The 15,044-nt window shown below is 40.3% G+C and overlaps 1 protein-coding gene across 1 annotated transcript; it reads right to left on the reverse strand.

Annotated features, from left to right (window-relative positions):
- Window positions 1-2,112: 2,112 nt before the first annotated feature.
- Window positions 2,113-13,878, reverse strand: urm1 (ubiquitin related modifier 1). The gene is made up of 5 exons (XM_084046789.1): window positions 13,836-13,878; window positions 12,361-12,431; window positions 6,515-6,596; window positions 4,260-4,308; window positions 2,113-3,275 (listed from the first exon to the last, which is right to left on the reverse strand). The coding sequence occupies exons 1-5, from the start codon at window positions 13,868-13,870 to the stop codon at window positions 3,207-3,209; spliced, it is 306 nt and encodes a 101-aa protein (XP_083902915.1). The 5' UTR covers window positions 13,871-13,878; the 3' UTR covers window positions 2,113-3,206.
- Between the last annotated feature and the right edge of the window lie 1,166 nt (window positions 13,879-15,044).

Here is a 15,044-nt window from a genome sequence, read left to right on the forward strand (position 1 = left end):
GAAATGCTCTTCTCCGGCACACCTCGGTTGTAATGTAGCCTATGTCTGTATGGTTTTAATTTATAAGCTCGTTCGAATCAGTCTGGCCATTCTTCTTTGACCTCTGCCATATCAAACAGGCATTTCGGCCCAGAGAAACGCAGCTCACTGGATGGATATTCGCTGCCTCAATAGGCCTACATTACCTGTGACAATTCTCTGTAAACCCTAGTTGTGCATGAAACTCCCACTAGATCAAACCAACCACCAACACATTTTGTTCCCCTTTTTCCTTTTTTTTCCCTTATAAATTATTTGACAATTTGGCCAATGTTTTAGCAGGCTATTTGTTGATTACTTTTGATTAAAAACGTCGCTATATATAATGTCCCGACCCACAGGTTGAGAACCACTGGTCACTAGCCTATCAGCAAGGGAGATTTTGCACCAAGGATGTAAGCGCAACAGCAATGCGTAGTGTGTAGGCTGCAGACATGGCTGCAGATGAGTTTAGACAAGGCCTGCAGAATGATGTTTAGTAGAGCCGCCCACAAGTTGACTTGCCTGTGCTATATTAGTTGAATCGGATGGGGTAGGCCTACATAATACATTACAAATGTAAAAATCTTCTAAGAGATATAATCCATTCTGCCAGCTAGCAGGCAATAAGTCTAATTAATTTCTGTTGTTTGACATAAAAACGCATGTTGTCGTCGTTTTTACTTCATAATCGTATACACGTTAGAGTCCTGACTGGAAAGGTCAATCCCTTTCGCTGTCACAGTATGGGTCTCCCCGCCACCCCACGCCCCCCCCCCCCAAAAAAGAGAGAGAGAGAGAGAGAGAGAGAGCGAGAGAGAGGCTGACACAGTGACATGTTTTCTCCCTCTCAGCCTTATTAGCATTTTCTTTCTGCCGGCCATTATGAGTCGGTTTCCCGTTGCAAATCGGACTCCACAAGCGAGAAAAGGTTTAAGGTCGCCTCGGGGCGGGCGTTGTGGGGAGGGGCGGCCCCGAGGCTAGACGACGACCTCCCGCATGGTAGGCCTACTGTAGTGCTTCTCAACCTTTTCAGGCCGCGACCACCTAAAATTATCATATTTCAACTGGGGACCCCCACCCACCCACCCTGACAAGCACTTGGAATTTTGATTCTGTTCCACTGACATATTGTGAAAATAGCCAATCTACAAGCTCCTTTCTTATATTTTTTGTCAATTTTGGCCAACATTTGAGCAGTGTTTATAGTATAGTTTGTTGATTACTTTTGTTGCGGTAATGGTCTTTTAATTTCTTTCTCTCTTTTTTGAGTCCTAAAAAGGTCTTGTAAGTCCTTAAATTGTCACTTCACTGTCATCTGGGGACCCCCCCCCCAAAAAAAAAACATGTGGGGACCCCCAGGTTGAGAACCACTGGCCAACTACTGTAGGTGCCTTGCTTCTTATGAATATTCCGACTGAACGGTAAATAGTCCCAGAAGCCCCGTCTAATCACCCTAAAACCCCAATCTGATCACACAGCTGGGTTCAAATCGATCAGCTATATCACGGGGAATTATCGAAGCGTGTTGTAAGAACCTAATTTATTGAGTGAGGCATTATATGGTAATAGGTGCTTTAGAATCTGGTCTGCAAAATTACGCATTATGTTCAGACGGTTTAGAGGCGTTTATGTTGTTGACACAGGCCTAGGTGAAAGGCATATAGCCTACATTATTTCTATTTAACTATAGGCTAAATTGTAAAACAATGATTATGTAAAATTGAACCAGTCAATTTAAAATGTTTTTATTGCAACTAGGCCTAACATATATAGAAAATGGAAAAATCAACACAAAACAATTGACAAAATATTTTTTTTTAAAAAGGAAAAATAGATCAAGAAAAAAAACTGACAAATCATGTACATTTTATTTTTACCATTAATATTTAGGCACATTTCTTGATAATTAATTCATGATATTTCTAGGCTACTAGACCTATTTTAGAGCAGTGAAATATTCGAAAAGATAAACTGCATTGTAATTTTAGAAATACATTCTGGTGACCTTTCAAGACTGTACAGTTAATGTAACTGTACATTTGTAACATTAACATTTATTTTTGTGGTGGTAATTATGTGGTAAAAGATACAGAGATTTTAGATTTTTATTTAAATTAGACCAATTGCATTGAATAAAAAACAACAAAAAAATCCATTATCTGTGAGCAGCATATATATATAAACAAAATCAACTAATTTCAGTATTAGGCTTCATGAGGTAGTGTAAGGCAATACAACCCCAACATGCTCATGTTTTTGCACAAAATGTAAATGAGGATTATGGTAGAAATTAGGATAAGATGGGCACAAAAATAAGACTGGTCTCAGTCAGGTTCAAGAACAACCAATCTCATCTAATGTTTTGCATTCTATTGTGGAAGAGCAGGAGGTCATTTTAACCCCTGCTTTAACGGTCAAGTTGGCCATGAAGAAGATAATGCATTTTACAACAATGGTCTGGGAGTGTAATTGCATGACTGACACACACACACACACACACACACACACACACACACACACACACACACACACACACACACACACACACACACACACACACACACACACACACACACACACACACACACACACACACACACACACACACACACACAGAGACTGGTATGACAGCAGTCAAAGCCTCCAAGCACTTCTTAAACATTGTGCCATTCAATGAAAACATTTCCTCATATAACTCAAGAAAAATTAATTTCCATAGCTTTTAATACGCTTCCTGCGTTTCTAGTTTCTTACTCATTCAAAGAACATCCATCACATCCATGTAAAAAAAAGTTCACTGACTATACATCCATAAAAATAAAGGAATTTTGTTTTTGTTTGTTAGAAAATCATAAGGCAGATATCTCACAAACATAGAGAGGACACAGTCAAATCCTGGTAATTTTTACACTTAGGACAATGAACACTCAGGATTTTCATATGGGTGATCCAATAGAACTGAAATCATATCTGAAATGAATCTGATACAAGAAAATGAAGAAATGTTCTAGGTTGGTTGGTTCATGTGACACTGACACACTGACAGTATAGTTCCATTGTTGTTGAAACAGAGACGGTTTCCAGTATACAGTTCGAAGGTGTGTGCATTTGTGTATGTCATACAGCTGGATGTTGGAAATGTATTATATAGCTTTTAGGGTGAGTGTGTGTGGTACTCTGTTCATCTAACCGCCATGTAGAGTAGAAATGAACACAACGTTATCCTGGTCCTGAAGCTGGTACTCCAACTCACCCTATGATCAACACACACACACACACACACACACACACACACACACACACACACACACACACACACACACACACACACACACACACACACACACACACACACACACACACACACACACACACACACACACACACACACACACACACACACACACACACAAATATGGCCAAAAGAATTGAAAACATTGAATTATAAATTGAATCCATCCATATGACTACATCGATATACAAGTTAGACCATCTTATATCTAAAAATGACCAATTAGTCTTTAATCCACAAGCTCACACATAAAAATCAAAAGTCAGAATAAATAACCTGAGGATGTGCAATATATGGGCAATATATCAAAAATGATATCATGATATGAGACTAGATGTCTGGGATTTTGTAATATAATAATTTGGCATAAGTGTATTTTCCTGGTTTTAATCACATAAGCCTTATTTTATACTGTCAGAAAGGGTCTGAAAAGGTAAAAAGAAAAAAAAGAAAAAACAAATTGCAGATCTACAAGTGTGCATATCTGCAATTTACCCCAACACTACTGTGCACAAACCTGTCCCACTGATCACACTCACTGGGCAAACACATGTGCATAACACTCAAGAGCTTGCTGTGCAGTTGCATGTTGAAGATGTAAGTATTATGGTACATGGTACCAGGCAGGCATGTCTCATTTTATAGCCAGAAATGTCTAATATTTCTGACAGATTTTACTTCTTCATATTCAGTACATAAAAACGGAACTGGAGGTTTTCTAAGCAATGTTTGTGTGTACAGATCTATTTGGGTCCATTCCTACATTCTGTGTGTGTGTGTGTGTGTGTGTGTGTGTGTGTGTGTGTGTGTGTGTGTGTGTGTGTGTGTGTGTGTGTGTGTGTGTGTGTGTGTGTGTGTGTGTGTGTGTGTGTGTGTGTGTGTGTGTTTGCATAAACCCAGCAATGCTGTCACTCTACATCGTCTGGCCATAAACATGGCTCCTCACCATAAGCTCCCAGTCGGCATCATTGATGAGCACCAGAATGCCAGGTCTCCTGTGGGGAAAAACACACTGTTACTGGTTATGCACTATTCCCAATGGTAATTATAAACCATCTAGTATATACGCGTCGTGTGTTTGTGAACAAACGCACGTGTATTATGCATGCACATGCACGTACACACACTCACAAATACTCAGATATTATGTATATATATATGCTCAAGCAATTCAATGTAAACATTATTCATATTAAAGAAGTTTAAGCACTGATGGTCAGGAGAGGTGGACAGTCACACAATATGTAATAATTTTGAAGATACTACATTTGAAGGGGTTCTGAAATTCAGAAAATAAAACATTGAAACCACTTAAAAGAAAAAACAGGGCAATTTTATTTCATAAATACATAGGGCTACATATTAATTCCATATTTATGCTTATGTTAGGAGATTCTTGCAGCTGACAAATTTTGACATGTCAGTTTAGTCAAGCATTGTGTCACAATCATCCTACTCTGAAAAGCTTATACTTAACCAAAAATGCTATCAGACTACAATAATTTTGGCCCTCAGAAAAATCAAATAGTTTTGTGTGTGTGTGTATATGTGCATGCATACTGTATGTGCGTGCATGCATGCAAGCAAGCACATCTGCAACAAATTGAATTCTGACAAACCCTGAATGTTTGCCATATACTGCCCCAAAACAAACACCTTGAGATGCACTTTTGAATGGTACTGTATCTATATTGCACTTTGAATGCATCAGCACCATTTCTTTTACCAATGTTGTCTGCTCTCTCTACTTTTTAATGTTTTTAAACGGCTTTGCCTCTTTTTTTTTAAGTGTCTATTGTTTTTAAAATTAAATAAAGAATTAATGGTATTTTCTCCCCTGTATGCTTAGTGTGTATTGTGGAAGTGACAATAAACTGATTCTGAACAAATAAATAATACAGGATCCATGTTTATCCTCTTACATCTAAATAGAATATAACGTAGTAATTTGAAGGCAATGCATACAAGCATTCTTTCCAACCATAATGACCAAATAGTGTTTTACATTTATACCTCCCATCCCAAACATTTTCTGATTTCAGTCAGTCCCATCTGCTAACCTTATCCCATCTGAAGATAATATTACCCATCTCCACTGAACCCAATGTTGCCCTGAACAAGGGTTGAAAGTAATGGAGAAAACGAGCAGTCAGTAAATGGATCTGACTGCAATATCCCCCACATATTCTGTACTGCTGGGTGAGTACCTTTTATTTTTTTTTAAATGACTGAAGGAAAACAACAAGGATATACAGACACCCTCCTTAATGAGTTAAGCAAAACAAAAACATGAAATCAAGAAAAAGCTAAAATGAAAAACAATAACTGGCAGTGTATCTGCGGTGTCCTGAATGTTCTGTATGGTATGGGGGCAGGTGCTCAAATTAGCTATAGCAATCTGTGACGTCAATATGAAAGGTCATTATGAGAAAGAGCTACAGCATTACACACACACACAAAAAATACACACTACGAACAAATTAATTGAGAAAAGAGCGCACACACTCTTGCTCTCGTAAACATTTTTAATAGAAAATAAAAACCGTTCAGTGTTTTTTCCCCTTGTTTTTCTTAAGACCGAGGGGAATGCACCAAATTCACAGACCTAATGTAGAAGGTTTAAAGGTACCCCAGCAATTCTCTATTCATTGGTTAGGTGGTGCTATAAATAGCCTTCTATAAAAAGGTAGCCGTAAAAGTCAGCCAGTCTTAAGGCTGCTCTTAGCCCTGGACTAACACACACATACACACACACAGTCACACACACACACACACACACACACACACACACACACACACACACACACACACACACACACCTCAGTGAAAGCTATAACACAGCATTGTTTTAAGACCAATGCACTTAGGTGCGTTCACACAAGGTGCAGACAACAGAAAAGGCACTTCTGAACCGTAACTCAATATACATAATACTAGAGTTTGATTTTCAAACATGTATAGATTCTGACCTATAATGCAAATTAAAAAAAAACATGTTGGTCCAATATCATCGCAACATCCAAGTTATGAAATAAAAAATGTGTGCGAATATGAAGCATGCATGCATTTTTGTATGAGAGAGCGAGAGTGTGTGTGTGTGTGTGTGTGTGTGTGTGTGTGTGTGTGTGTGTGTGTGTGTGTGTGTGTGTGTGTGTGTGTGTGTGTGTGTGTGTGTGTGTGTGTGTGTGTGTATTAGTTTACACAGTGTCTCCTTGGACAAAGAGCTCAGGACGTTCTTTCAGCAGGTTCCGTCGAATCCAAAGTAGCAGCTGCTTCATGTCCCCTAACACACACACACACACACACACACACACACACACACACACACACACACACACACACACACACACAGGCAGGCAGACAACAGGGGTTAAAGGTTAGGGGTTAAGGGTCAAGGTGCGTGGTTCCAGCCCTCCGGTCGATGTGACGCGACAGAGGCACTAGGCGGGACATGGTTGATTATGTAGGTGTTTGTGTATATGTTGGGGGTAGGGAGAGGACATTGGAGGTGGGGGGGGGGGATGGGCTGACCGATGTCCCGTGGTATCGAACAACCAGGAGCGATATTATTCACCTTGGTTAAAAAACGCACATATACATATATATATATATATATATTTATAGTATATACACGCACACACAGATATTCACTCTACAGATTGTACAAAAGTACAAAACATGGGGAAAATGCTGAAAAAAGAAAATCATACAATTAAATATATTGTATATTGCTCTTCCATCCCCATCTCAGTGGTAATAATGTAAAATATATTACCAGTAAAGCCAGACAACTAGAAAATGTAATTTCCAAGTGGTACTCGTCTTTGTTAGCGTGGGCTACTTCTAATCGCAAAACGCTTTTCGCCTGAGCTTGAATATCAACGATGCTTGAATTTTCTATGAGTCTGACCCCTTGAACAATCAGATTGACCTTGTCTCAACAATAGATTGAGTCTCACTCAGACCTACAGACAATCACAAAGCCAAATACAAAGAGCGGTATTAGGATAAATCCCCAGTAAACATTTAACTATGAATATATAATAGTTATGTTTATCTGAGAGGTTAAACATTCAAGGTTGTGTGAGTGCTTTTGAGTGTGTGTGTGTGTGTGTGTGTGTGTGTGTGTGTGTGTGTGTGTGTGTGTGTGTGTGTGTGTGTGTGTGTGTGTGTGTGTGTGTGTGTGTGTGTGTGTGTGTGTGCATATGTGTTTCCTGTACGTGTTACGTTTCCTTATGAAACCTATGGAAGTGGGAGAGTGGCATAAGTACTTGCACAAACACAATAATGTATATATATTAACATACATACATACATACATACATACAGTAGACCAAAAAAAAATCCCTGCTGATGTGTTCAAAACAGTATACAAGCATCACCTCTAAATTGAATACATTCATGTATCCTACAGTGTATCATTGCTGTTGGGCGGAAGCTTTGTACACTATGTAAGTATGTGTATGCGTTTCTAAAACCTCTATTTTTTTCAGGAAATGGAAAAAATAACATGTGTTCTGTTCCTAAGGTCTGTGTGTTGGCAATACACACTACAACGCATCAAAAATCTTGAGAGGTTAATTTAACTCGGAGTGTAGAAATTGACCAAAGTTCAGAAGAATGCAGAAAATGTAGTGTAAGTGTTTGTACTGAGCTTAAGTTAATTGGGTAGAGTGAAGGAATTACAGTGTGAAGAGAACAAGTATGACTTACGCTAAATGAAAGTAACTATGTGGGATGATAAAATAAATAATTCACCAAAAAAAAAGGACAACCCACTACTAGAACACTGGCTTTTATTGCCTTTTATTTATCCATTTTATCATTGGTTTGTGAGCCATTATCTACATGATTCTCCAAATAAAGGGGAAGAGGATCATAATATGTGTTGGCCAGTTAGCTATGGCTGTCATTAGTGAAACGTGCACACTATCAGCGGAATATTGCTGACACAGCCACATCAGGAATGGTTTGGGCTCACAGTACTTAGGAATGTCAGCGCTGTTGGGAGATTTCATTACAGGCTGCATGTACTGCAACTCTGAGAAAATGGCATGCAGACTTTCTTGTCCTAGTTCTCTAGTTTACTGGTTCTCGATGTGGGGTCCGGGGACAAATGGAACCAAACGGACCCGTAGCTCTCAAAGTTAAATGAACACAGAGAATTTTACAGTGTAGATTGGGGTCGGTTAAAGATTGTACCAAACAGGGCCGTGACCGAATGCCTATCAAACTGGGGATCCTTGAAAAGTCAAAAGGTTGAGAATCACTCCTAGTAGTTCTGGTAGTTTCCCACCCTCAAACTAACTCCGGTGTTTCACACATTTTATTCTGTAAAACATCCTCCTTTCCCAAGGGTTTTCAAAGCTTCTCAAAGATTATGTGCCTGCCTGGTGGTCAGAGAAGCTTGGAAACAGAGGACAACTGAATGTGTAGATGCTGTCCAGTGCGTAAGATGCTGCAATCCCATCTATAAACATGTCTGTGTGTGCATGTGTATGTGTGTGTGCGTGCGTAAATGCACATGTGTTTTCATAGAGTTCAGCTTAATTGGAGTGCTGTCTTGGGACGTTAAGCAATATAATGATAGGTTCAGCTTTACTCGGTTCCAAGCCCTCTCTTATAAAACAAGATGAGAATGCCCCCCACTTCCTCTAACACACACACACACACACACACACACACACACACACACACACACACACACACACACACACACACACACACACACACACACACACACACACACACACACACACACACACAATATTGACCTGCACCTCACCAGGGCTAAAAACAGACCCAATCACTACAGCAGTCATAACTCCTTTGTAGAAAGTGCTTTCTTTTCTGTCCCCGACTTCTTTCAATACTGGTATTTTTCTCCGCCATTTTCTCTCTTTCATTCATTCAGTCTCTCCATTTGCTCCCTTACTTTCTTTCTTTCTCTCTTACATAAAAGCTGCTATATTCTCCTCTATCTCCATCTCCTCCTCTCCCAGTCTTTCCTTCTTTTCAGTCTTCATGATCATCATTTTCCATCAAGAAGATACGATATAGCGCCACCATCAGGCCGATTTGTTTGGGGGTGCAGTGATTTGCTTGGCCTGCTGGCAGTGTGCACAAAAAATAGGCGCCAATTGATCCAGCGGTTTGCAAGATTAGCTCCACAGTCCACACTCACAGGGGTGAAAACATAATCTCCCTGGTCGTCGGGATGGCTAGAAAGGACACGAGAGAGAGAGAGAGAGAGAATGGGCTGTCGAAGGATGAATGAAGATATGAGAAAAGGTGGAGAGATCAGCTCGGAGAGACACAGGGACATAGGCAGTTCAGGTGAGGATGGAAAAAAACTAGCACATTTAAAAAAAAACACAGCACAGGGCAATGTGTCAGACATTATTGGTGCATCTTGCGATAGCCATGTTGAGTCATGGGAGGGAGGGATTGATAAAGGCGGGAGAATTCAGACGCCAATTTCCCTTCTGTGTGTGTGAGTGGGGGTGTGCTATCCATCTTTTCCCTGATGTGAGGAGCAGAAAGTATGCGAGTCTTAGATCAGGGGGGTATGTGTGTGCACGCGTGATTTGGGGGTGGGGTCTTTCAGTCGAGGGTCATCAATCACCTACTGAGGTCAAAGAGAAATACGTAGGATTCAGAACCAATTATATCTGCCTGGCCTGTACCCCACAACCCCCAACCGCCAGCCCACCCCAACTCCCCATCTCTCTGTAAGCCCCTAAAGCGGCGTGACCGCGGCAGACAAAGTGTAACGTACTTTAAAGCTCCAATCTGGAACTTGTTTTATAATACAATATGACTAACTAACAACTATGGCGGTTGGAGGTGGCTTTTCTATTGATAAATGTATGATCCTGTGTTCCAGCAGGAACACTACTGGTTGACTAGAGGTATTGCCGGAAGCTCAAAGCATAATATGTCCCTTGCTCAAGCGAGCATTCCATCTTAGCTCAGCAGTAGAAATTAGGAAAAAAAACCTTGTGCGGGAAACCCGGGTTTGAGTTCCGGGTAGGACAAAAGTATTACAGGTTGTAGCTTTTAACTCAACCGCAGCTAACACAGAATGACATGGGGGGACTCTCATAATCAGCAAACCTGACAGAAACCTTAAATAGAAAGTCAAAATCAAGGGATTCCACATGATATGAGGCTAAAAGGCAAATAATTACATTCTCTCTCTGTCCCCCTTTCTCAATCTCACACACTGACTGACTCTACCCCCCCCACCCCCCCACCCACACACACAGGTCGTCTGGTGCACCAAGGTCATTCTTGGCTGACATTCTCTGCTCTGGTCAACTATTGTCTTTTGGTTGTCGTGGTAACATCAGTGTCACAAATGCACACCCTTTATTTGATAAAATACCATAGGCCATATTTCTCTCTCACACACACACACACACACACACACACACACACACACACACACACACACACACACACAAAATGGACCTGTGTGGGTTGCAGGCCTAGCCATCAATGCTGTAGAGAGCCTATAAAGCTCTGCGTAAAGTTATGTTCATACAAGATTTGTGTGGGGCTGAGACATTTTAAAACCCCTTCCTTTACCCCCTGCTTTTGCGAAATCAGCAGGATTTTTTAAAAAGATATATATATATATATATATATATATATATATATATATATATATATATATATATATATATATATATATACATACATATACATACATACATATACATATATATATATATATATATATATATATATATATACATATATATATATATATATATAGACAATATATATATATATACACACACTCTCATATATATATAGACAATATATATATATATATATATATATATATATATATATATATATATATATATATATATATATATATATATATATATATATATATATATATATATATATGTGGATTATTTATGTATATAATAATTTTTTTCACATAAAGCCGCAGACAGAAAACACACTCAAAGTGAAAACTACAAAATAATTCTACACAAAAACGACTTTGAGCTCTGTCACCCCCCTGCACCCCAGAAATAACATAAAGTTCCCCTTTACCCTCTGAACTACCTCCCCGTGTGTGTGTGTGTGTGTGTGTGTGTGTGTGTGTGTGTGTGTGTGTGTGTGTGTGTGTGTGTGTGTGTGTGTGTGTGTGTGTGTGTGTGTGTGTGTGTGTGTGTGTGTGTGTGTGTGTGTGTGTGTGTGTGTGTGTGTGTGTGTGTGCGCGCGAGGGGATAAAAAGCCCATCGGCATTATCAGTAGGCAGCATTTACAAGTGAAAGAGCTGGCAGAAAGGATCAGTTAGGGAGAGAAAGGACAGACCCAGGCAGCCTCACAGATGTTAGAGGAGGGGAGGGGATGGGAGGAGGAAAGGGTAAAGGGGAAATGGAGGGAAAGAAGTTAGGGAACCAGGGGCCTGAGTTATACTTTGTCATAAGACGGTGTCTCGTGCCGAATATAGCAAATCTACAAGCTCACATTGTGGCACGTGCAACGCACTGTGAGCATGTATATCTGCTATTTTTTGGAGAATAAATTAAGAATGAGAAAGGAGGAGGTCAAGTGAGAGACAAACCATATCCACTTGAACCCTAGCATCCCTATTCTGGCGGGAACATTCACACAATATATCAGATCTACAAGCTGTGAGCTTGTAGATCGGCTATTTTCGGCAAAGACATTTGGGGTAGAGGGAACAAAAGAGCGGGCCTAGTGTAGCCAACTGGGGTCAAATTTACTAAGTATAAGGGGTTTAAGTGGATATAAAGAAGATAAGCAACTACAGGACAGAGATGGTATATGATATGGTATTTGTAACCAGGTGACGACACAGTGACTGCATGATGGCTTATGCCCAGGCCTCTTTCTTTGTTTCCTCTCTCCTTGCCTCCATGCATCCTTGGAAAGGAATTAAAGGATGCAAGTGAGAGAAACCAGAATTTAATGTAGAGGATGGACTTGGGATGGGATGCAGCCAGTGACTCCTTCACGAAGGGAGAGACAGGGAGACACAGGTGACAGGTGATACTTACATGGCTCTGATTGACTTGGAAGAGTCACACGATGTTCTTTCACACCATCAAAGAGTAGCTCAGCCCCACCTCTAATCAATAACAAAACAAAAACACACATTGAAGTAACAGATTATATTTGGTTTCATAATATTTCAAAAGCGTCCTATAATGTAACTTTAAACTTCCCAACACAACTGATGACACCATTTTGAAATTAAACACACACATTGCAATACATATAATGGTGCACCAAGTCTGCAGTATAGACTACGTGTAACGTGCACCCCAGCCTAGGCCTGTCACAATTATTACAGAATCGCCTAATCGCAATTATTTTGCCTAATCGTCATAATCCTTTCCATGTTGAACATTTTTCATATATTTGCAAACATTTTCAAAAGAAGTGAAAATTACATATCTACAAGCTCACAACGTGTCAGCTTGTAGGTCGGCTATTTCCACTATCAATGATAAATAATCCATAATCAAAATGTACTTGATTCAAATTGCGGAAGTATTGGCATCAAAATATTCTTTAAGTACCAAAAGCAAAAGTACTCATTATGCAGAATGTCCTGTTTCACAACGTTTCATATGTATAAAATGTATTAAAATCTTTTGAAAATAGCAGATCTACAAGCTCAGAGTGCACGTTTTGAGCTTGTAGATCGTCTATTTTCAAATAGCCAAAGTTTAAATAGGGCTTTAATGGTTAATGTATGTTTTGTAATAATAATTCAAATCTATAAAGTAACAAGTAACTAAAGTTCAAATAATTGTAGTGGAAAGTACAATATTTGCCAAGTAAATAAATGCGCATAGCAGCACATTCATTACTTTTCTGTGGAAAGAGCACTGAGTAGCTCTCAAATCTATTGTGACCACAATAATTGCTCTCCAATAACTATCCCTGTCAGTGTCATTACAGCCACACAGTTGCTGGGTTACACACAATGGTCATTTATATTGACCAGATCTGTAGAGGGCGCAGTGGAGCAAATAAAATCATTTCCGTTTTGCGGACATAATTTGATTTTCTGTCCCAAAAGTGTATTATACAGAGAAGGTGGGGTCCTGAGAAGCTTCCCACCCTGGAGAATAGACTTTCAACAACACTAAACTGCCTTTGTTTCGGTGAGTAGCTAAATAGTTGTGTTTCTTTTTACTAAAGCCGGAGACCTCGCACGGCAGTGGAATATTCGCTCTATGAGAATAGCAGCGCGGCTGGCAGACTGTGAGAGAGAACTCACTAACGCTCTGGACCTGAGCTACACACAGTGATGAGGATGATGCCAAAACTAACTTCACTGAGCTAGCATCTAGCACTGGAGCACATGTGATTTAGTACGTCGTAAGGTACAGAGGTTACGTCGTAAGAAACATAGGATACATTGCTAAGAATGTTAAGCAACGTGTCGCTGTTATGTAACTCCAGACGACACATACAGTCGGCGAGTATTAATGAACACATTAGCTCTTAAAACTAGACCTACCCAAACTCCAAGTGAAGAGCTACGGGCGCCGCCATGTTTCTGACTGTAAACACAGGAAGTAAAAGACGCGCGTCAACGGAAGTGACGCGTGCGAGATGATTTATTTTTCTATACGCACGCACGCACGCCGCACACACACACCCACACACACACACGCACACGCACTCACACACACGCACACACGCCCACACACACATACTAAAACTAAGCTGAAGGAAAGTCAAACGAATGAGCTAAACAGTTAAATTGAATGTAAACGTGAAAATACAATAGAAAAATGTATAAAAAGAAATGAAAACAAAACAAATATATATAATAATATGTTTTTTCCCCATATATATGTGGATATATATATGGATCTCCCTGTGTCTGAAATAAAGATTGAATTGAATATATATAAATATATATATTTGTGTGTGTGTGTGTGTGTGTGTGTGTGTGTGTGTGTGTGTGTGTGTGTGTGTGTGTGTGTGCGCGTGTGCGTGCGAGCGTGTGTGCGTGCGTGCGAGCGTGCGTGCGTGTGTGCGTGCGCAAGCGCTCTCTCCCGTGTGTGACACATGAGTGTGTGTGTGTGTGTGGTGGAAGTTCCACTCCAAAGTGGGGTGGGGGGGCTTCACGGGGTGGAGGTTTAAATTGCAAATCTGTTGCCTTCTGTTGGTCCAAGCCTTCGCGGGCCTTTTCCTGTCTTCATTCATGTGTTAATGAGGAGTCAGTCCATGGGGCAGATAGATAGACTAGGCTGGGCCTCACCCACTCCCTGGAGGAGTGGGTGAGGTGGTCAGTGGGGGACTCAGAAAGCGAGGGAACACATTTTGAAGGATTAATGAAGAAATGATTTGGTAAGAGTGGAACAGACATATGCTGCATGCATTATAGTTGTTCACCATATCAGAAAACAAATGGCTTAAAATCTCTGCTTTTTGTTGAAAATTGAAGTCACAGAAATGTGGTGGTGGCCTCGTGATTGAACATTTGTATTACGGTTGTGGGGTCCGGGGACACCCAGGGGTCCTTGAGGGTGTTCCGGGTCCCCAGCAAAATGATTCATGGTTACGAACCAAATGGACCCGTACAGATCTGTAACTCTGAGAGTGTACAAATGGAACTAAATGGACCATAACCAGAGTTATGATGGTCTGTGGCCCAATGCATTTCAAACCGGGAATCCTTGACATTAAAAAGAAACACTAACTTAAGTCATGGGATGAG

The sequence above is a fragment of the Gymnoscopelus microlampas genome (assembly GCF_963454915.1).
Source record: "Gymnoscopelus microlampas genome assembly, chromosome: 21".
NCBI lineage: Eukaryota > Metazoa > Chordata > Actinopteri > Myctophiformes > Myctophidae > Gymnoscopelus > Gymnoscopelus microlampas.